Source organism: Pteropus vampyrus, unplaced genomic scaffold, assembly GCF_000151845.1.
Source record: "Pteropus vampyrus isolate Shadow unplaced genomic scaffold, Pvam_2.0 Scaffold415, whole genome shotgun sequence".
In the NCBI taxonomy this organism is placed as follows: domain Eukaryota; kingdom Metazoa; phylum Chordata; class Mammalia; order Chiroptera; family Pteropodidae; genus Pteropus; species Pteropus vampyrus.
This window is the reverse complement of record NW_011889196.1, coordinates 443,226-465,044: the sequence shown is the minus strand read 5'-3', so window position 1 is coordinate 465,044 and position 21,819 is coordinate 443,226. Positions and strand designations below refer to the sequence as shown.

At 47.8% G+C, this 21,819-nt stretch overlaps 1 protein-coding gene across 2 annotated transcripts in view; it reads left to right on the top strand.

Moving 5' to 3' along the window:
* Nucleotides 1-21,819, top strand: part of LARP4B (La ribonucleoprotein domain family member 4B) — a 41,393-nt gene that overhangs the window by 11,666 nt on the left and 7,908 nt on the right. Inside the window, exons 4-14 of one of the 2 annotated variants that reach the window (XM_023523800.1) lie at nucleotides 83-233; nucleotides 474-614; nucleotides 6,245-6,323; nucleotides 7,526-7,662; nucleotides 9,424-9,527; nucleotides 12,822-12,932; nucleotides 13,832-13,885; nucleotides 13,970-14,179; nucleotides 16,433-16,539; nucleotides 17,002-17,256; nucleotides 21,189-21,234. In XM_023523800.1, coding sequence (XP_023379568.1) covers nucleotides 83-233; nucleotides 474-614; nucleotides 6,245-6,323; nucleotides 7,526-7,662; nucleotides 9,424-9,527; nucleotides 12,822-12,932; nucleotides 13,832-13,885; nucleotides 13,970-14,179; nucleotides 16,433-16,539; nucleotides 17,002-17,256; nucleotides 21,189-21,234 — 1,395 coding nt within the window. The remainder of the gene's footprint in view (nucleotides 1-82; nucleotides 234-473; nucleotides 615-6,244; nucleotides 6,324-7,525; nucleotides 7,663-9,423; nucleotides 9,528-12,821; nucleotides 12,933-13,831; nucleotides 13,886-13,969; nucleotides 14,180-16,432; nucleotides 16,540-17,001; nucleotides 17,257-21,188; nucleotides 21,235-21,819) is intronic. The other variant, XM_011380907.2, reaches the window with a different exon arrangement.

Sequence of the window (21,819 nt, the reverse complement as noted above, 5' to 3'; positions counted from 1 at the left end):
ATGTATTTCAACTCTGAATTGATACGTAAAATGGCATTTGATTGGAATTTGTATCAAACGTATGTATCACATTTTTTCTCAGGTACCAACAGCCAAGGTTTCGGAGCTAAACCCCAATGCAAAAGTATGGGGGTCGCCTGTGTTACATCTGGAGGCAGGTAGTGCCGCGGACGGCGGTGTGAGCGCAGCCTGGGACCACGTGCCCGGCCGTCGCCCAGACTGCGGCCAGGAGGGTGAGTGGTGAGCCCAGTGGGGCGAGGGGCCGTTTGTGCTCCAGGCTTTATTCTTGTTTCCTTTTCATCCATCTTTAAGAAATTGTTAATGAAAATTTGTGTCCTTGTTTGTGACAGTATTTGAATAACCATCAAGTTTTTTAAAGTTGAAGTAATTGCAAATATAAGCTTTTGTTTTGTTTTAAGAGAAAGTTACTCTTCTAACCCTGCCTTTTTGGGGTGAAATTTTTCTAATTACAGAGTTGGATGCCAATGGTGACAGTGACAAAAGTCATGAGAATGCAGCACTGTCAGAGTTACAGGAGTCGGACCAGACAGCCATGAGCACTTTGGCTCTGGACCACACAGAGTACGAATGTCCGCCTGAGAACAGTGACACGGGTAAAGCCACTTTACTGGTTCCTTTTCTAAGAGAGCGGGGCTCGTGTATGTCACTTCTCAAAATTCAGCGTGTCGAACCTTTCCCTGAACCACATGCCTGTCCTTGCTGCCTTCACTTCTGCTTTACATTCACTGGTGTGGACAGGGATGGGGCATGTGGTCAGGGAGGGCATCACGTCAGGTGGGAGGGCGATGAGGCAGAGGGAGGCTTGCGGGCAGGCCCTAACGTGGACAGGGGAGGGGAGCCTTTCTCTTCGGAGCAGATGTAGAAACGCTTGTGGGTTCTGGGACACCCAGCCCACCTCTGAGTTGGTCCCTGTTGTAATCCAGAAGACCCGTCCACGTGGACTGCAGACCTGAGAGGTGGGCTGCACTCTCACTGCCGACGGCTAGGTGGGCAGCGCGAGCCGAAGGAGCAGGTCCCCCAAGTTGGCCTGTAGGGCCTGAGCAGAGCAATGCAGGCGGAGTGCGTGTGTTCTCTCAGGTGACTACGGAGAGATGCACGGGGTTAGGCACGGCATGGAACGAGCGCGCCCCCGCCCCTCCTGCTGCCACGCTGCGTCCCAGCAGGGCCGTGCGCAGTGAGCAGCATGGAAGTGTCAGGCCCGTCCCCGAAGGGGTGAGCGCTGTGCAGATCTGCTCTTCAGTGTCGGTCGGCCCCTCCACTGACCTCCTCGCTCCGCCTGTATCACTTCACTGCCTTCAGAGGTGTTTAGCAGCCGCCTCAAACTTGTTTAAATGCAATTCTCTTTCTACTGCATGCCTGTTTTTGAGACGTGGTACGTGGCCGAACACTGGACGGCAGTATGGTTCGGTCTCGCTTTTAAGTCCATGATCACGAGCTTCCAGCGTGACCTCAGCATGGCCCGCAGTGGCCCCGGAGAGTCACCCTCCTGGACAGCTATTTCACGACTTGTTCTCTCCTTATACCCAGTGCTTCCCTTGTGTATAGAGCTTAGTTAAGCATAGCCCACGTATAATAAACATCACTCATTTAAAGCGTACCCAGCGTTTCTGTAGTGTGAAGCCCAGTGTTCAGTGCATCCTAGGGCTGATTTGCTGACACTTCCATTCCTCATTGGTTTCTCTACCGAATTCGATACGATGTGTACATAGCCGTAAAGCCATCACCACAATCAAGATGAGTGCTGCTTTCACTCGGTGCACTGCTTTTGAGGTTCACTCGTGACATTCACAGCCCGCTCCTCTTTGTTGCTGGTTAGTATTCCACCCCATTATACACCAGTTTGCTTTCCTGTTCATCTGTTGGTAAACTTTGGGTTGTTTCCAGTTTGGGGCTATTACCGATAAAGCTCCCGTGAACATTTCAAAGCAAGACTTCACGTGATCACACGTTTCCATTTCCCATGGGTAAACACGTGGGGATGGAGCGGGCGGGTCGGCTGGCAGGCACGTTTGTCCGCTAAGACACGGTGAAGCCGTGCTCCCCAGCGGCCCCTCTGCGCTCCCAGCAGCCGTGCCGGAGCTCCAGCCACCGCACGTCTGCGCCAACACCGATGCGCTCAGCCTTTCCCTTTAGCCCTCCTAAAAGGCAGAGAATGGAGTCGTACTGTCTTTTTAATTCGGATCTCCCTAATGACCAGTGGTGTCAAGCACCTTTTCATGTGCATGTTTCTTCTTTGGTGAAGGGTCTGTCTGAGTCTTTTGCCCATTCTCTTGTTGGGCTATATTTTTTTTTGCGTTTTGAGGGTTCTTTATGTTTTAGACATAAGCCCTTATCAGGTCATGTGATTACATTTTCCTAGCCTGTGGCTTCTCCTTTTGTTCTCCTAGCAGTATCTTTTGAAAAAAGCAGACGTTAAAAACCTTTTTCATATAGTCTTATTTATCGGTTTTGCGTTTTTGGTGTTACCTAAGAAATCTTTACTGAATGCCAGTCACAAAGGTTTTCTCCTGGAAATCGTATAGTTTTGTTTTGCATTTGTTGGCCTGTGGACGGTTTCAAGGTAATTTTTGTTCGTGGCGTGAGGAATGGCGCGAGGTTCTTTCTCCCTACACGTGGCTGTGTGGCCGCGCAGCCGCGTTCGCTGGCCCGGCTCCCGTCTCCAGTGCCCGTGCGCCGTGGTTGGGACGTCTGCATATGCCTGTGGATTTATCTCTGCTCTGTCTCTCTGGTCCTTTACCTGTTAATGCCACACTCTTTCGATCGCTGTAAGCCATTCTTAGGAACAGGTAGTGTTAGCCTTCTAATTTTGTTCTTTTCAAGAGTTATTTTGGCTTTTCTAGTTCTTTTCCATTTTCGTACAAATTAGGATGAGCTGGTCACTGTCTACACATTGCCGAGATGTTCACTGGAGTCGCGTTGACTGTAGCTTGATTGCAGACAGGGCCGTCTCCGCGCAGAGCTCAGGAGCCAGGTGTGTGCCTCCCCTCATTCACGTCCCTTTTACTGCTCTCGGCTGTGCTTTTTTTGGCACATCTTCTGTCCAGTTTATTCTTAAGTATTTCATATATTTTAGTGCTATCGTAAGTGATTTTTAAACATTTAATTTGCAATAGTTTGTCACTTGTATAGAAATACAATTATTTTTTGTAAATTGACATCATCCTGAAAACTTGCTAAGCTCACTTATTAGTTTTAGGAACTTTTTTGTAGATTCCCTTGGATTTTCTGCATAGATGTGAATTTATCTGTGAATAAATTCAGTTGCATCCCCTATCCAGTCTGGTGCCTTTTATTTCTTTATCTCGCCTGATTGCAGTGGGTGAGTAGGTGCTCCAGTACAAAAGTGGACAGATGTGGCAAGCATGGACCTCCGACTGGTCTCGGGGGCGGGGGACTTCCTCCCCCACTGGGGGTAATGATGTTAGTTTTACCTAGACGGCCTTTGTCAGGCTAACAAAGTGCTTTCTGTTAGGATTTGGGAGAGTTTCACGTGGAAGGGTTCTAGGAATTTGTTTTGCTTTTACTCCTTCTTGGTGATGGTCCTGTATTTTTTCTTTCTTTGATTTTCTATATTGATTGATTTTTCAAATTTTAACCTAGCTTGTATTCCTGGGTTAAGCCTCACTGGGTCACAATGTCATATATTTTTGATTTATTGTTGGATTAGGTTGTTCAAAGTATTGCTTAGAGTTTTACGGCTGTGCGCATGAGGAACATGGATCTGTGGTTTTCTTTTCGATGTGTTCCCTCCTGTTCAGTTTTTTGGATGAGTTTATTATTTCTTCCCTAAATTAAGAAGTGAAGCCACGTGGGCCTAGAGTTTTGTTTGTGGAAAAGTTTTCGGCTACAGTTTGTCTTTATGTGGGGCGACTCAGATTTTCTGTTTCTTCTTGAGGAAGCTGTGGTTGCTTATATCGTCCAAAGGTTCGGTCCGGTCCATCTAGAGTCAGAGTTATTGCAAGAGTTGCTCTTGGTAGTCTGTTCATCCTTGTAATCTGTGCAGTCTTCACAGCACTCATTTTGTTATTGGCAATTCGTGTCTTCTCTTTTTTTTCCTCTTAATCGATTTTATTGATCTTCTCAAAGGACTAGTATTTAGTTTCATTGATTTTTCTCTTTTTTCCTTCCTGTTTCACTGGTTTTCTTCTAATCTTTATAATATACTTTTTTTCTGGTTACTTTGGATTTAATTTGTTCTTTTTCTAGTGTCATATAATACGGAAGCTGAGGGCATTGATATGTGAGGCATTTCTTTTTTTCTAATATAGCCATTTATAGCCTATAAATTCCTTCCTAAGTCCTGCTTTAGCACAGTCTCACAAATCGTGTTATCTTTTTTAAAACTGTCCAAAATTGTAATTTCTTTCTTAATTTTTTGTTTTTTAATCTGTGGGCAATTTAGAAGTATGTTATTTAGTTTCCAAATATTGGGGGATTTTCCAGGGAACTTTCTTTTATTGATTTCTAATTTAATCTCATTGCGGTTAAAGGACATGCTTTGTATGACTCGAATTCCTTTGGGTTTAAGACGTACTATTTTGGGCCATCTCAGTAAGTGTTCCCTGTGCACTTCGGGAGAATGCGTGTTTTGCTGCTGTCGTGGGGTGTTCTGTACCGACCAGTCAGGTCTAGTTAGGGGGTGGTGTTGTTCAGGCCTACTGTATGTCTGGTTTGTACCTCTCGTTTTGTCAGGTATTAGGAGAGGTATTCTTTTAATTTTGGGTTTGTCTGTCCTTTTGGTTCTCTCAGTTTTTGCTTCACGTATTTTGGAGCTCTGTGTGCGAGTGGCTGTGGCCTCTTGCTGAAGTGGCTCTGCTGTCATTAGGAAACGACTTCTGTATCCCTGGTAATTTTCTTCGCTCTGAATTTACTGTCTAATATTGATACAGTCACCTCAGCTTTCTTTTGACGAGTATTGGCATGGTATATCTTTTTCCATCCTTTTACTTTTAAGCTATTTGGATATTTGTATTTAACAAAGCACATTTCTTATATGTCATGTGACAGTCAAGTCTCGCTGTCTTTTCAGTCAAGTCTTGGGGCCCGTGCCTGTAATTCAGGTGTTGGGCCCCTAACAGTGCCGTGGCGCCTGGAAGTTGCGCTTGCATCTCGTGCTGTTTGTTCCGGAGCAGTGCTGGGCTCACAGAAAAATCGGGAAGATGGAGGAGAGTTCGCATGGACCAGGCAACCAGTTTCTTCTGTTCTTCACACCTTCCTTCAGTTCGATACATGTGCCACAAGCACTGAACCAGTCTTGGTACATTCTACCTGTCCCTGGCACCACATTACACTTAGTTGTCACGTCTTAGGCTTCTCTTGGCTATGACACTTTCTCTGATTGTGTTTACTTGTTTCCGATGACCTTGACAGTTTTGAGGAGTGCTGGACAGTTGTTTTGTGTGGAACTCCTCTGTTGGAATTTGATGCTTTTCTCATGATGATACCAGTGATGCCAGTGATGCCAGGTTTGGGGGCAGGAAGATCACAGAGGGAAGTGACATTTTCATCCTCGCTTGTTAAGGGTGCATCGTATCAGCGTGATTTATCACTGTTGATATTTACTTGACCTTGACCACCTGGCTGAAGCAGGTTTATTCCATTTCTCAACTGTAAGTTCCCTCTGGAGGATCTGTTATTTAGTGTTCTCAGTGGCGTCCCTGGGACTCCACAATTTCTTACTTGTGACTTTGACTACCTGGAACTTTCAAGGCACATTTTTTAAGACTGTGTAGAAACTAGACTGTGTAGTCTTTATGGCCTGTGTGTTTGTCATCCCCAGCCTTGATTTTTTGGCCTGTATTTATCTTTTCCTTATTTTGAGTCTTTGTATTTTATTATTGCTTTAGTATCTTTATTCTTGTCGGCTACCTGAAAATCTGTTTTAGAATCAAGACAAAGCGTTAAATGAGCTCGTACTTATTTACTATGCGATAAAATGCGCCCCCAAACTTTGCTAATAAATTTTATACTCAGATTATTTTTCGAAACTGTGTTGTTTTCTTTTGGGGGAGAGGGGATTTCTTTTTTTCTTTTCTTTTTCTTTTTTTCCTTTTCTTCCCCCTGCTTTCCTTGTTTTAGTGGGCAGAATAGCATTTTCCCCATGTTCTTCGTACACTAGATGAGTTAATAATGTCTATTGAAAACAGTAGAATTGCTGTCTGGAATCATCTGCTTGGTGAATTTTAAGCCATTTTTTTCTGAGTTGATCATTACTTTTATGTAGGAGGAAATGAGTCTCAACCAGAAAGTCAGGAAGACCCCCGAGAAGTACTTAAAAAAACATTGGAATTCTGCTTATCCAGGTAAGGATGGTAGTGGTTTTTCTGGTTCCTAATATCTGTGGTGTTGTGCCATGGTTATTACACACAGATGTGACACTTGACGTGGAAGAGGTGTCTGTCTGTTGTTGCCTGTGTCCGTGTGTATCATGTGTATCTGTTAATAGGCGACCTAGAGCACTGACCGGCCTTTGATGTGTTGGAGAACTGAATGCAATCCCGTAGGCCCGGCCCCGCAGTCGTCCACAGATTCATCTTGCTGATTGTTACCTGGCTCCCAGGCCCCACAGACTCAGCTGCGACTGAGACTCAGACTCAGGGTGGGGCCTTAGGCCGTTCATTCACAGAGACGTTTTTCAGCACACTAAAAGTTTGAGAACAAATTTCCTGTACTAGTTCTCGACGTTTGCCAAACACTGCAGTAGCAGGTTGTTTTATTTACATAGCACTCATATATTTTTAGGTGTCGTCTCCCCCCGCCACCTCCACAGCCGAATAATACCTTTTACATTGAAAAATAGAGTAAAAACCTTTACAGTTGAAATAGAAGAACTGGCGTACAAGAAGATGGGGTTGGCTCTTTTTATTTTTAAATAAGAAGATAACTGATTGACATGTGTAAAGTTTTCTGTCATTAATGATGATTTTCCAGGTTTTTCTTTGCACCTGCCTTAACACCTGGAAATACTCATCATAGGCCAAAACTCCAGGAAGTCGCTCCTCTTTACCCAAACTACTGGTTTTCTATGGCTTACCTGGCGACCCTGGGGGTCACGTTATGATCAGGTTTCCTTCTTTTTAATCCTAGCTGCTGGGAAGTGGAGTCAGATCTGCAGCTTCTCTGGCAGGTGTTGTAGAGTGAACAGCAAGCACTCTGGGCACCAGCCTTTCCTGGCTTTTTCATATTTTTCTTATTTTCTTGTTCTTTCGGCTGTATTTCCTTACTTTAAAAAACTGTGTTTGTGTTTTTGATAAGCTATTTAGAACAAAGATAAGCTATAAATACATTTTTGAAAGATTTATTTGCTCATTAATTTTGACAATGTGAAGTGCAATATACTTTTACTTTTGCTCTCTCTGTCCCCCAGTCGTCTCTAAAAAGCATTAGCCTATATTCAGAGAGGTGGCAAACGACAGGCGGGGTGGGCATGCGGACGTAGCCCTGGAGCGCTATCCTGCCCCTCAGCCCTCACAAGGTTTCAAGAGAGGTTGTCTTCTCTCTGCAGGGAGAACCTTGCTAGTGACATGTACCTTATGTCGCAGATGGACAGCGATCAGTACGTGCCGGTCACCACGGTGGCCAACCTGGAGCACGTCAAGAAGCTGTGCACTGACCTGGACTTGATCGTGCAGGTGCTGAGATGTAAGTGAGCGGCAGCTGTGCCGCAGTGGGCCTGGCCCGATGCGATTGCGACCATTGTGCGAAGCCCTTGACGGCAGGTGGGGTCTTCCCTGTCTGCTGGGCCTTTCTGGCCAGCCCTGTGTCTGACAACGTGCCCGTGGCCCTCGGCGCTGGCTGACGGGCTCCCTAACTGATCGTAAGTCCAGGAAGTAGAAAAGAACATGAAAGAAGCTGTGAGATGTACAAAAATAAATAATGGTATTTCGAGTAGAGCGGCATGTATTTTAATTAGCATTCTAGCCATTAAAGTAGTTCCTTGTAAATTTCACATTTCTGCTGAAGTTTTGGTGAAATCACATTTTTCTTTAAAGGACTTTGTGAATGAGGCTGTCCCTTGACATTTGACAGCATCAGGGGAAGGTTTGAACGGTCATCAGAGGCCTGTGGCAGTTCGGGAGATGGCGGGTGTCTGAAGCCTGAACGCGCTGTGCCCTGCTCTGCTTTGCAGATCGAGGCACCTATTTTATTTATTTTTTAAAAACTACTTTACTCTGAGGTACAGTTTATCTACAGTGAACTGCGTATTTAAAGTTTGCAGTTGGATCAGTTTGGATGTGTGGATACAGCGGTGAAACCTTCTCTGTGGTCAAGACCATAAACACGTCTACTACTGCCCGTAGCTTTCTTGTGCTCTTTGTAATGCCTCCGTCCCTCCCCCCGACCCAGGATATCTTCAGTGGGGATTAGTTTTATATTAAATGTACAACATGTTGCAATTTTTAAATAACAAAGTTGTTTTAATTATAAAAATTCACCTGTAATAATAAGACTTACAAGTACCAGCTGAATTATTTCTGTAGTCTCCCTCCTCAGGACTGCTCTGCTGAGCTGCTCCCACAGTGTCCTTCACAAAGAACTTGGTGTCGCATGTGCCCTTGCCCCGCCTAAATATTTCTGAATGGTGGGACATGGCTCAGCCTGAACTAAAGCCCCATTTCTCTAAGTCAGTGTGGTGACTGCATCACTGACTCTTAGGTAGAGGTGTGCACGTATTCTCGCGGCTTTGTTGTACTGCTGACAGTCAGTGAAGATGATTTTTTGGTGTGCATTTGCCTTCACTGAAATGGAAGATGATGATCCTCTGACCTCAGCAACGTAGTTGGGTTTTCCGTTCACAAATAAAAGTCCTCTGTTTTCTGTCCCTAGGCGGCTTTCGTAAGGTCATTAAATTATTGAAGCAGCTAATGAAGACAGTTGGCAGGCATACTCCATGAAGTTTGAATTCTGAAAACTACCACTGTTTCTTGAGACAGTGTTATCTTTCTAGCGTTGCTTCGTTTTGGGGGGTCCATTTAGAACAGAAACCTGTTTATCAGTTGAGTTTGGTTCCACCTGACCCACTTGTAAAGACACTTCTGTGAGTTCTAGATAAAATGTCATAATAAGACAGAAAGTTGTTTTATTTTAAGGACTTGTAGAGAGGAAAAGCCATTGAACCTGACTTATAATTGTCAGTTATTCGAGCCGTTTAGAACCTTTGTTTCATAGTGTCACATTTATTAAAGCTCTTATAGCACTTCCAAAATTCTCATATTCCTAGTTTTGGGAACTATAACATGCAAGACTAGCTTAAAAATAGTTGACTTGTTGTATATTTGTTTCTTATAGATGTGTTTAGTTACGTAGTGTAACATCTTGGAGTATCTGTATTATATAATAGAATTAAATGATTGATTTGTTTTAATATTTATGTTTTACCACTCAATTTTCTTCTCTTTATAGCTTTACCTTTAGTCCAAGTGGATGAGAAAGGAGAAAAAGTCAGGCCAAATCAAAACCGTTGCATAGTGATACTACGTGAGGTCTCGGAGTCCACCCCTGTGGAAGTAAGTCAGCCCCCTCAGAAGGCCACTGGCACAGCCCCTTTTTTTTATGGAAATGGGGTCTGGAGATCATAATTTGAGAACTACTCACTTGGGCACAGTAGTCAACGGTTCGAGTCGTCAGAAGTAGTCTGCTGTTAGAGAATCGCTGCTCAGTCTGCGACTTGTCCAGCTGCTTGAGCCAGCCGCAGGGCGTGGGAGCTGAGGGGCGTGCCCGGCGACAGTGAAGCAGAGTCTTCCTCTAGGGCATGTCTGAGTCCATGTGCACCCCGGGGGCTCGAAGAACCTGGACGCTCCGTTTGTCTGTCTCAGGTCTAACATGAGTCAAGCCTTTAAGGGACTCATGCTGTGTATTTTTAAATACCTTCTCTGTGGAGGGAGCAGGTGAGTGCGTGTGTGGGTTTATTCCAGCCTGTTCTTGGTGGAGTGTAACAAAGGTGGACTCATGGTACCTCGGATACTAGATGACAGTACTCTCGAGTGCGGCCTTGTTCTAGAAAGTTTTACTTTCTGTTCAACTTAGGCTATTTTTACACATTCTCTATTATAGTATATGAAAAAAAAGAAATTAGGATTGAAATTTTTTCCTTATCTTTTAATTACAGTTCTGAATATGAAGGGTCAACATACTTCTCATATTAATATGGATGTCTATTAACTCTCATTAATATTTGAAACATGAATCCTAAGTGTCAAAACTTGAGACATTTGTAAAGACCACAACCAAGAAGTGCCCACTTTTAGCTGCTGACATGGGTCTTGGTATCTTTTTGTTATTCCAAACAGCGTTCCCTCTGTTTTAAAACTCAAATGGTGGAAGTCTCTATAGAGGTTTAGAGGAACTTCCACAATAACTTTAAAGCTGAAAAAGGAAGGCAGGGGAGGGTGGTCCCCTTTGCTTAAGTAAAGGACAGTAAGTTGCTGAACCGGCTGTGTGGCAAAGACAGACGTCCCTCTGAGGCCTGGGGCCAGGCATATCCAGGAAGTTCTTTCTCTTTCTTTGGAACCAGGTGTCAGCGATGAGGAAAACTTTTAATTGCAGTCGATTTGGTTGATCATTCCTCCGGTACTTACGAGCTGGCCCCAGGTCCCGGGGACCCACTTTGTTTGGCGTTAACATAGCCACGCCCTTTCCTGTCACGTTAGCACCATGTGTCTTTTTCACCCTTTTACTTTTGACACATCTGTGTCTTTGTGTTTACACCGGTAAGTGGTTAGAGTTGAGTCTTGCTTTTCTTATCCAGAAGACATTTTCACTGAGCATAGAATTCTGGATTCACAGGATTTTTTTCTTTCTGTATTGTAAAGATACTCTGCTCTGTGCTGGCATGCCCTGTTTCTGAGGATCAACCTGCCGTTTTTATCTTCATTCCTCTGTATGTCATGAGTCTTCTCCGTCTCTTGCTGCTTTGAGTTTTTATCATTGGTTTTAGGATATTTCACTTCACTGCACCTTGATGTAACTCTCGTTTCTTTTTTCTTTTTTCGTCACAGTCTGCTCCTTTATTTAAACAACTGCCTGTGAACACACACAGCATTTTCACCACACGTAGAGTAGGCTCATCTCCAAGAAATATAACCGCAGAATCTCGTAGAATCGCCGTGTCCAACTCAGAATGCGGTATCTCTTGGCGTCACTTATGACCCTCCCTCTGGTGGGGAGAGAGTTGAGCTTTATACCCAATAAACTAAAACCTAAGTTCTCTCTGCTCTCCAGACGAGCCCATGTGTGTCCCTGCTGTGAGAACCATCATTGTGCCAAACACTGCAGTGCTGGAAAGAGAATGAGTGAGAGCCAGTGACATGGGCCCGTCACAGCGGTCAACCCTCTGGGCTGGGGCCGGGAAAGCGCCCATTCCTGGCAGCATAGGGTCTCAGCCCGCTCACCCCGCAGGCCTGACCCTGCCCTCTGGAGGCGGTTCCCCGCTGTTGTACTTTAAAATGAAAGTACAGCTGACATTCAATGTTATGTTAGTTTCAGGTATACAACATAGTGATTTGACATCTATATACCTTACAAAGTGATTATAATTCTGGTAACCTTTTGACAATGTTCAAATTTATTACAATATTAGTAACTACATTCCCTATGTTGTATATCACTTTCCTATGAGTTATTTATTTTAAAACTAGAAATTTGCTTTCAAGTATCTTGTGCTTGAAGTTAACTGAGGCAGTACTTCTTCAAAGTTTATTTTTTATTTTTCTCTTCTCCCTTCTTCTGAAAGTCTGTAACTAGCATACTTCTTGTTTTAGACATTGTATTTTTCATCTCCAGAAGTTCAATTTGGATCTTTCTTTTTATTATAATCTTCCCTGCCTTTATTTAATATGCTCAGTCTTTATCTTTTTGAATGTAGGGGATATATCCAGTAACTACTTTAATGTCCTTGCCTTCTGATTCCACCATCTATATCATTTCTGGGTCTAATTTGATTGATTGATCTTTCTCATTATAAGTCAAGTTTTTATATTTTTTTACTATCTGGTGAACTTTGAAGGGATGCCAAGCATTTGGGACTTGATTGGGTGTTGAATGTTTTGTGTTTTTTCTATGGATTTTCTCGAGCTGTGTTCTGAGGGCCCAGAGACTGACTTGGAATCAGTGTGGCCCTTTGGGGTGTTGGTCAGGTGGGAGCAGAGCCCCCTTTTCCTAGAGCCAGTTCCTGTGACACCTGGGGCACTGGTGCTGTGTGCTCTGCCTGCTGTCCCGTGCTTTGGGAGCATTTTGAACCCCGGCTGGTGGGAAGGCACACTGCCATTCCGATGAGCACTGGGGAGACACTGCGGGCCCTGGAGTGGGGGGCTGGGCTCGCCTTCCGGTCCCCGCAGCGTTCTCAAGTTCACTTGTGCTGCACGGCCTGCGGTTCACTGTCTGAAAACTGTGATCCTGTGTATTTTGTCTTCTATTTTTAATTGTTTCATGGGGAAGGAGAAATCTGGTTCACCTTGGCTAGAAGCAAAAGTCCAGTGAATTTATAAATTTTTTAAATTGCTCCCTCACCCCTAGCCTACTGGTAAAGTAAAATGATATTTTCACAGTAATTTAGCTTGACGGTATCTTGGGAGTAGAGAAAGCTGTCAGTTACGCTGTGGACTTATTTTCCTGTGGCAGTGGGACCCAATTATGGAAGCCACACTGAACCCCCCAGCCGTTTTGAAGGAGAGATTTACTAGATATCAGTATGTTGGACTCTGTCTAAGGATCCGTCCTGAAGTGCATGCATCATTTTTATTTGGTGAGGACAAAAGATGGCATGGTTGAGAATTAATTTCTAACCTTTCCTTTTCCTGTAGGAAGTAGAAGCACTATTTAAAGGAGATAATTTACCAAAATTTATAAACTGTGAATTTGCCTATAACGATAATTGGTTTATTACATTTGAAACAGAAGCAGATGCACAACAGGTAAGCTTCTCCCTCCCCAGGAAGTACAGAGGTTACCAGTACTTGACAATTAGTACATAGTGGGACTAAATTTGAGCGTTGAGATGATTGCATTGTGGGATTAAGTTTGAATGTAAAGTGCAGATCCCTCGGGTTGCACAAATTTAAATAGGTGTGTTTGTGTGGACAGCTCTGCAGTAATATGGGAAGCACGTGGTGCTGTTTTCTAAGGGCATGTAAGACGAGCAGCCCGGGAAAATTAATTCTGTTTTTGCATCTGGGCAGAGAGAGGTTTTACTTTTTGGAAAGTGTTTGGAGAAATTTAAACCTGTTCTTACCTTTCCCTCGGCATCACACGTGTTACCAGGTGCTCAAAAGAGCTCCAGAGAGAGGCCCTGGGAGGAGACACAGGCAAACAGGAACACGCCTGAGGGAAGCCCGCTGTGTTCACTGTTAAGCGGGTCGAATGCAGGGTGTCGAGAGAGAGAAACGGGACTCTGAAAGATGGGCTTTAATTGGCGAAGTGGATGGGTGGCAGGAGCAGGTCACGGGGTCAGGGCCTGCAGTGCTGTGGCGCGGGGTCGGAGAGGAATAAGGGCTGTGATCCTAGTCTCTTACTTTCCTGAACTGGAATCCCACTTTCAAGTCGGGGTCGTTACTAGGATCTCCTAGGTCAGGAATCTTAGCCTGTGGTCCCCAGGGAGGCTGTGGTGTGTCTGTCAGCACCCACAGAATGAACACAAATGTTCTCTGTGGGAATTTTGGGTAGAGGTTCCATAGCTCTTAGCAGGTTTTTTGGAGGAATTTGTGGCCCGAAGATTAAGAATCACGGTGCTACGTCTTGTCCACTGTATTTTAAGTATACAATCATCTTAGTTATAAGGTTAATGCCGTGGTATTTTGGATGATTTTTCCCTCAGGCTTACAAATATCTGCGAGAAGAAGTCAAGACTTTTCAAGGAAAACCAATTAAGGTAAGCAAGACCTTCGGTTATACTTGTTTGTAAATCAGTAACCTAAAATATTTTAATAGACACATATTACATGTTTTCACACAGGCACGGATAAAAGCAAAGGCAATAGCTATAAACACATTTTTGCCAAAGAACGGCTTCAGGCCCCTGGACATGAGCATCTACACGCAGCACCGCTACACGGCGTCCTTTTACTTGCCCCCAGTCTACAGCCCCCAGCAGCACTTCCCTCTCTACAGCCTGGTCGCGCCCCAGACGTGGTCGGCAACACACGGCTATCTCGATCCACCCTTGGTGAGTCCCGTCTTGTCTTACCGCTTAAGCACAGAGTCGTGTCGTGACAACGTTAGGTGCTTCGAAGGATCAAGCTTTTTGTCACATAGGCGACACAGATGTCTGCAGTTTGCTGTAGAAAAACAGACCTCCTGGTTCTGTGGTGGGCTTTGCATTTAATTGGGAGATAAACGTGGAACCATGTATATTAAAAAACCTTCAAACACTTTAATCTCAAGTTTCTGCCCAGTCCGTCTGCCCTCCTGCCTCGCATCTCCCTTCCTGGGCGACGCTAGGTGTGGGGTGGCAGGGAGCTGTGTGCACAGAGGGGTGAGGGGGGCCTGTGAGGGGAACCGTGTCTTAAATGGTTGAGGACAAGTAAAGACAGACTGTCTCATGAGCTTCGTTTCTCACGTCAGCCCTCGAGTTGGTAGGCGTGATGCATTTGTTGCCGGTTTTGGCTGGCGTTAAGGCCTGTGGTTGGAATTCATAGATTTATAACAGGTTCAGTCGTTTTTCTCCAGCTCTGCTGGTGCAGATATTAGAAAGATTGGGTGGGCCCCAGGCAGGAGCTTGGAGAAGTGTACGTGAGACGCGGCTGATCTGGGGCAGGAAACGAAGTGGTCCTGGGGCTCCCCCAGGCAGGATGGGGTGGGCTGCTGGCCAGAGGCGGCACTGGCTGCCGGCGGGTTAGCTGGACCCGTGCTGGGTCATGGACATGGCTGCAGACCGCATCATGGAACGTTGGGATGGCCCCGCAGCTGTGTGGAGAGTCACCCGAGGCTCTCGGTAGCTGAAGAGAGGTGCATTGACACAGCTGGGTGCGTGTTACACACGAGAAGCTGAAGATATGTGTCCGTGAAAGAGCAGTCTGGAAATAACAGGTGCATCAAGTGGGTGATGTCGCAAGAAAGGAACCCAGACAGAATGCTGTGACTTCAGCGGCGGGGTGTGTCGGACATCCTGTCACCGTCTGAGTGGAGTGTGAGCAGCAGAGCTGGAAGGGACGGAAGCTGCATGAGTGCACGCGGGCCCCAGGAGTGGTCGTGGCATGCGCGCTTCCAGCCAGAGCATCGCTGAGGCGGGCCCTGGGCAGACAAGGTGGTCAAGCTCTGTCTGAACAGTGTCTTAACTGTGTCCTCCGGTGTGCGGACGTGCACCTGTGGCTCACGGTCGTGAGCACAGCGGGCGAGGAGAGACACCCAGGAAAGGGCGGCATGCGGCCGAGCCCTCAGCAGTCCTGAGCTGTTCGTGAAAGGACGGGGCAGAGGCGCGCTCACGGGCAGAGTTGTGGCTGTCTCTCCAGTGAATCCTAGTGGGTAGAGACCGTGCTGCCTTTCTGGAGTGTTCGTGGCATTCCGTAAAAGCATACTGATGGCCGCATAGTTAATGTGGGAGAACCGTACAGGGAAAGAGTCAGTCAACTCTTGTGACTGCTGTCTGCAGAGGAGGCTGCCTGCCATGCTCATGCTGGTTGGCTCTTGGACTAAGTTGCTTTTCGGAGTCTCTAATCACACCTATCTCTTCCAGAGTGGGGTCCTGTGGGACCATGGGCCAGGTGTCTGACCATTTGGTCGGTTCCTGGTCTAGAGCATGAGGCCCTTTTGCTTGCTGTAAAACACACTGCATCATTTTGAGCAGAAGTGAAGAGGTGGTGCCTTTTAATTCTCAGGACTTTAAGTTATTGTTAGCAACGAATTTATTTTTAAACTCGAGCAAAATTATTCAAATCCTAGAGTTGTATATGTAAAGTACATATGTGAAATGATTCATCTCGATTGGTCTTACCGTGATAGACAGTCATCAGAGTCTCGTTCTGGTACGAGCGACGTATTTCTCATATTCTGACTCCTTCAGACTGGGGGGTTTCTGATCAAAACGTTGGGCATTAACTAAGTTTTAAGTGCGTCTGTCTCCTGCAGCGTTCTGAGGACGTCTTGCCTGTCTGGAGGTGGTTTGTGGTCCCTGGGGTTGAGCATTGGAGCCCGAGACGAGTGTGTGTGGTCTGAGCAGGCGCTCCCCTCTCCTGGTCGTTCTCATGTGTGTCCCTGTCTGCCTTGTGGGCTTGCCATCAGGGTCGCCTGAGACGGACCACCAGAGCGTCTTAAAGCCCGACTCTTAGCTGTAAGCAACAGTCTTACCCAGTGCTCTTCCCAGCCGTGAATGTTTTATGTATGAAACGTGGAGAAACGACCGGGTTACCGCAAGAGGCAGTGGTAACCGGCTCGGAGTCTGGGTATGGCTTGTTGACTTGTCTGTTTTTAATGATTCTAGGTAACTCCATTTCCAAATACTGGATTTATAAATGGGTTTACGTCTCCAACTTTCAAACCTGCAACATCTCCGCTGACTTCACTCAGACAGTACCCTCCGAGAAGCAGGCAAGTCCCACAAGTGACTAAAATGCTGCTTTTCCACCTTTTGTCATAAGGGTCGCTGTCACTTCATATCTCTTAAAAGCAAAGCAAAGTGTGTTAGACCACGGTCCTTGCCGTGTGTGTGAGTCCTGTTTCCTGAGTACAGACAGAGCTGTGACGACCGCCAGTGGTGACAGTAACCAGAGGGGAGACCGCGGGGGGCGCAGTCACGCGGCAGCGTGTGCTGCTTCGCCTGCAGAAGGCGGGCTCCCTTCACACGGGCTCCCGGGCGGCCTGCAGCTCTGCCCGCTGACTCTTCACTGCTACACTTGCACTGTCTGCACCGTCAGACGTTCCATGTGTTAGCCGTTCTTACCGTTTTTTGTTTTTTTTCTAAAAAGATAGCAAAGCACATTTTAGCTTAGACGTTGCTGTGTTAGCACGTTGGGTTCGTAATGCTGTGGTCATTTCATAACATTTTATTAGCAGGAACCCCAGTAAATCCCACCTGCGCCATGCCATTCCCAGTGCAGAGAGAGGACCCGGGCTGCTAGACAGTCCTTCGATATTTAACTTCACTGCGGATCGGTTGATTAACGGAGTGCGGAGCCCGCAAGCCAGGCAGACAGGCCAACCCAGGACCCGTGCACAGAACCCTCCAGCCTTTGCCAAGAGAGATGCTGGGCCCGGGCGGGCAGAGCTGAGCAGCCTCGAGCCCTCTCCTGGCTTAGGTAGAGGCCGGTGAGTTACTTGGAACTTTTGTTGAATGTACTTGTAAATGCTTAATACTCCCGAATTCTATTTAGATATGTTTTATAATCATTTTCAAATACGTAATGTGTTTCGAAAATCAAATTGAAGGCTGCAACCGTGAAAGGTCTTATATGATTACTCACAGAGACCGAACTGGTCTCATCTTCGTTGTAATAAAAAGTTATGGAATGAGAACTCTAGGTGGAATGGAGCCGTGTTAGGTCACAGTCGTCATCTGCGGAGCATTTTGAGCTGAACGGATACCAGAGCCCACGACGTGTGAGCCTTCGGTCTCTTCTTGCTCCTGCCGCGCAGAGGGCCGGCTCGTTCTCTCCCTGCTCCGTCAGCCAGCAGGGTCATACGGTAGACAGATGCTGAGCTGTGCAGCCAGGCCGATGGGAGCTTCGATTCCTCAGTGGTGAATCTATTTGTAAGATGGAGTGGTGCCTGTGGGTCACACGGAGGGAGGCCCCACCCCTGGGTGTCGGTCCCGCAGGGCCCGTGGCCACTGGCTTCGCCCTTTTCCTTTGATGCAGCTAGCCGCCGCTTGCTGTCTTGCTTTCCGCCACTTACAGCTCGCTAGGGAGGTGAGATTGGCTAGGTGGAGGGGAATCAAGGGTACGTTCAGTCACGGCTCGCCTGCCTGGGGGTGCCAGACCGCAGTCGGCTCTCCCCAGCTCCTTCTTTCAGTGGCTGGTTCGAAGGAGACCTCTCTCTGACAGCTAGCTCAACCTGCTGAAGCTTTTTTAAAAAAACTGCTTTGCAAATTTTGATGAACACATGTCCAAGTGTCCTGCTCAGAGTGTACAGCACGGTGTCTGACTGACAGGTCCCAGGACCGTAGGTCCCTCTGTTTCCCTGGCACATGTGTGCTTCCAGGGCAGGTTGGGGCGTGCAGGACCCAGAGGCCGTCCGCCGTCTTTGGAGTGGCTAAGCGCACGGCCAGGCCTTGGAGGGGTCGCAGGGCAGCGTCCGTGGCCGGGGCAGCATGGCGCACTGCTGGAGCACGGGTGTGTCGGATGTCATTCAGTCGGCTCGGCAGGTATTGGAGGCTGAGGGGCAAAGGCAGACACTGAGGAAATGCAGGGCAGTGACTTCAGGAAACAGCTGCCGCCTGCGGCACCGGGGGGACGTTAGGAGTTTGGGGTTGTCAGACCGAGAGGTTTGGAGTAGGGCCTGTGGACCCTCAGGAAGGGCAGAAAAGGTGCCATCAGGAAGATAGGTTCCCGGGTCTCCAGCCCCTCACACCTCCAGCTTCCTCCAGCATTTCCGTTTGGGAGGAGCTCCATGAGAAGTGTCCTGGCGTTGGAAAGACAGGGCCTGAGGGACACCTGCTCAGCGTCCCATGGGAGGGTGAAGGGTCATGTGAAGCTGAGGAGCACGTGGTCGGCCAGCGCTGCCCACCTCTGGCCACACACCCATCACCCCCCACGGCGCCTGGACTTCCGGACAACAGTAGTGGCGAGTTCATGCTTCCACCCAGTGGGGACTCTACCAAAATAGTCTGTGCCCTGAGGGCTGTGATCACTAGCATGACACTGGCGGGGCGCAGTCGAGTGGGGCGCAGTTGAGCGGCACATACCTGAGGCTGGCAGGAGGCCCTGGTCGTGTTGACAGCCGGCTCCGCCCTGCTTCTCCTGCTCCAGTCTTCAACTGGAGGGCAACCCTGAGGGACCTGAGTCTCAGCAGCTGTGCCCCACCAGCACCCCCTTTTCTAGCTTCAGTTTTGTTTCCCATTAACCTTGTCCATTGGGTGTGAGGAGCAATCCGAGGCACCCTGGGACCTCCCTTGGACCACACGTGGCTCTCCGACCCCGCTGGAGCAGCAGTGCACAAGAGCAGTCACCTAGCCAGGTTCAGTGGCAGGAGGGGGCCCAGCTGGGCGGACAGCTGTCTCAGTTATGTCACCTGCTGAAAGCATCCTGCTCTGACAACCAAGACAGCCAAACCACCGGAGTTGGCAGTTGTGGGCCCGGGAGCAGAAATCGTGCTGGGGGGTATTGGATGTGCCCCGTGGTGCCTGGGCACGCGTGCTGCTGTGGCCTGAGCCTCCTCACGTGCAAAGCACGTGCTGCGTCTCAGAGTGAGGGCCATCCTCGAGGGTGCTGCCGACCCACAGCCTCACCGCTGAGTCTTCCCTCAGCCTGTCTGCTCCCCAGGTGGGGCCCATGCCCCTGCTGCTGCTGTGGACATGTTGTGTGGGCACCAGGGGCTGAAGGCAGCATCTGCTCAGGTCCGCCGAGTGGTGCGGGCGGGCCGGAGGCAGGCAGAAGTGCAGCCTCCTGCAGGATGGGGCGGGGCTGGCACTGGGGCCTCAAGCGCACAAGTGTCACCGTGTTGCTCAAGTGACACTGGGGTAACGGGGAGGAGTCTGGACACCACCTTTTTTCACCCAGCGGTCAGGAGTCTCTTCTAAAGTGGTTGGCTTCAACACAGATGCCTGTACACTATCTCTTCCACAAGCCCCCTCCCTAGGTCTGCTGTCACCAGAGTTTGAGCCTGCTTTTGTGGGTCTCTGTCCAGCCAAGTGCTTCGCACTCCTGCTCGAGAACCAGGGGAGACCTGTACTTCAGCCACTTCCGCGTCCAGACACAGCGCACAGCACACGTGTTGCCTGAAGTTCTCCTCTGGGAGGATCCCCTCACACACTGGCTTTTGGGGTGCTCCCGATAGAGGAGCGATGCGAGGCAGCCAGCACACCATGCGGCCATCACTAGTCTAGGTTCGACTCTCCCCACAAAGCCCTAGGTGTAGGTCAGGAGCACGGAGGCGCTGCACTGGGCTGCGGGGCCATGGCTCAGACATGCAACTAATGCTGGTGGCGGGCACTCAGGTCTGAGTCCATCTCTGTGGCTTAGCGTCCCACTTGTGATGGGCAGCTCAGGTCCATGGTCACTGCTCTCCACAGTCAGGCGTGCAATATCCACTAGAGCTGACTCTGGAGTTGACTGTATAGTAGAGCACGTGACCTTGCTCTGGAATCCGTGTGGTTAGCACTCTGCTTCTCCTGGATGGACAGGCCAGAGGTTCCATGCACATCCTTGGCATTAGCCAAGGGCGCAAAGCTCCTCATTTTGATTAGTTAGACCATCTTGGGCAAGAGTGCTCATAGGTTTTCTATAAAATAATTTGTCAAGATTGTCTCTAAATTTCTTTCCCGAGGGAGTCTTCCCGTTCAGGTGGAATGACAAAGGGACGAGTAAATGGAAATGAAGTTATAAATTGGCGTAATAATGTGAATGGTTAGGCCAGGTAGCCCATCCAGGGTGGCAGAAGTGTCTCAGTACCCTCAGGCCCTGCCATGGCCACAGCGTTTCTGCACTGCAGTACGTGGCCCAGCTCTGAGCCACAGCTGTCTAGATGCCATGCCTGCAGCCAGCAGCTGGGCAGAGATGGAGCGCGAGGTTTGGAAATGCACGTGTGTTCAGTGGCGAAGCGCCCGGGCTGATGACTTGGACAGTCCAAGGGCCGGGCGGCGGGGAGGCGGCAAGAGCCAACCGTCTGCTGGGGTCTTCGTGCTTTGAACGATGCACCTGGTACATTTCATTGCTGTTCTCTGACAGTTCACCTGCGTAGTTCAAGGTCAGATTTTACACATCGTGTCATTCCAGCTGAATGGATGTTCACGTATCAATAGCAAAACAAAAATTTTAAATAGCCCCTAGGAGAATTCTTTCAATAAATGTGTTTTTCTTTTTCCTATTTTTATTTACCTATCTGTACATCAGTTTTGGTCCTTTACTATAAAATTTTGTTTTTGTTTTGCTTATACTTTTTAAGTTGGGATTTTAGAATCAAAAGTCATCTCTGAAAAGTTATAAGGTCATAAAGATTGAATGTGTGTGCTCTAATCTTACATGTGCTCAATGAAAAATGTTGCACGTGGGAAAAAGTTAACACTCTCTGGCTTTCCTCTCTAGGAAAAATTCCTTCGGTTACCGGAAGAAACGGGAGGAGAAGTTTACAGTGAGTACATCAGATTTGTGTCAATTTAGAAGACATTTAAATCGAATTGACATTGAGCAAACATGAGATGGCATTAAGGGATTCCTGAAATTTTTGCTTTTCTGAGAGGGAGAAGGTGCTGGCTAATTCCCTGTCACAACACAGTGCATGCAGGTGCATTTGCTGCGCAGTCGGTACCGCCGAGAACATACTCTGCACATGCTGTAGCTGACCAGGTGTCTGCATGAGCCCTTTCTCTGTGGGTCACCGCACAGTGTAGTTTCCAGTAAGTGGACTCATCGGGTCGAGAGGCAGGAACAATCCCTCCCAGGCAGGGAGTTCATCAGTGTTTTTCCTTCAGTCGTTGTGCCCGCTGTGCGGAGAGCACCGCTTCCTCTGCCGAAACTCGTGCTGGTGCGAGAGGCGATGTCCCCTGTGCGTAGTCCTGCTGCGCTTTGTTGGGCGCTGATACGGTCCGTTGCTGCACCAAGTGGCGGAGAGCATTCTGGTCCAGTTAGCCGTGTGCAGGAAGACATGGAGGGAGGGAAACCTGTTTCCTGGACTTAACACAAATGCCTGTGTTCCACCCAAATGCAAACCTATTTC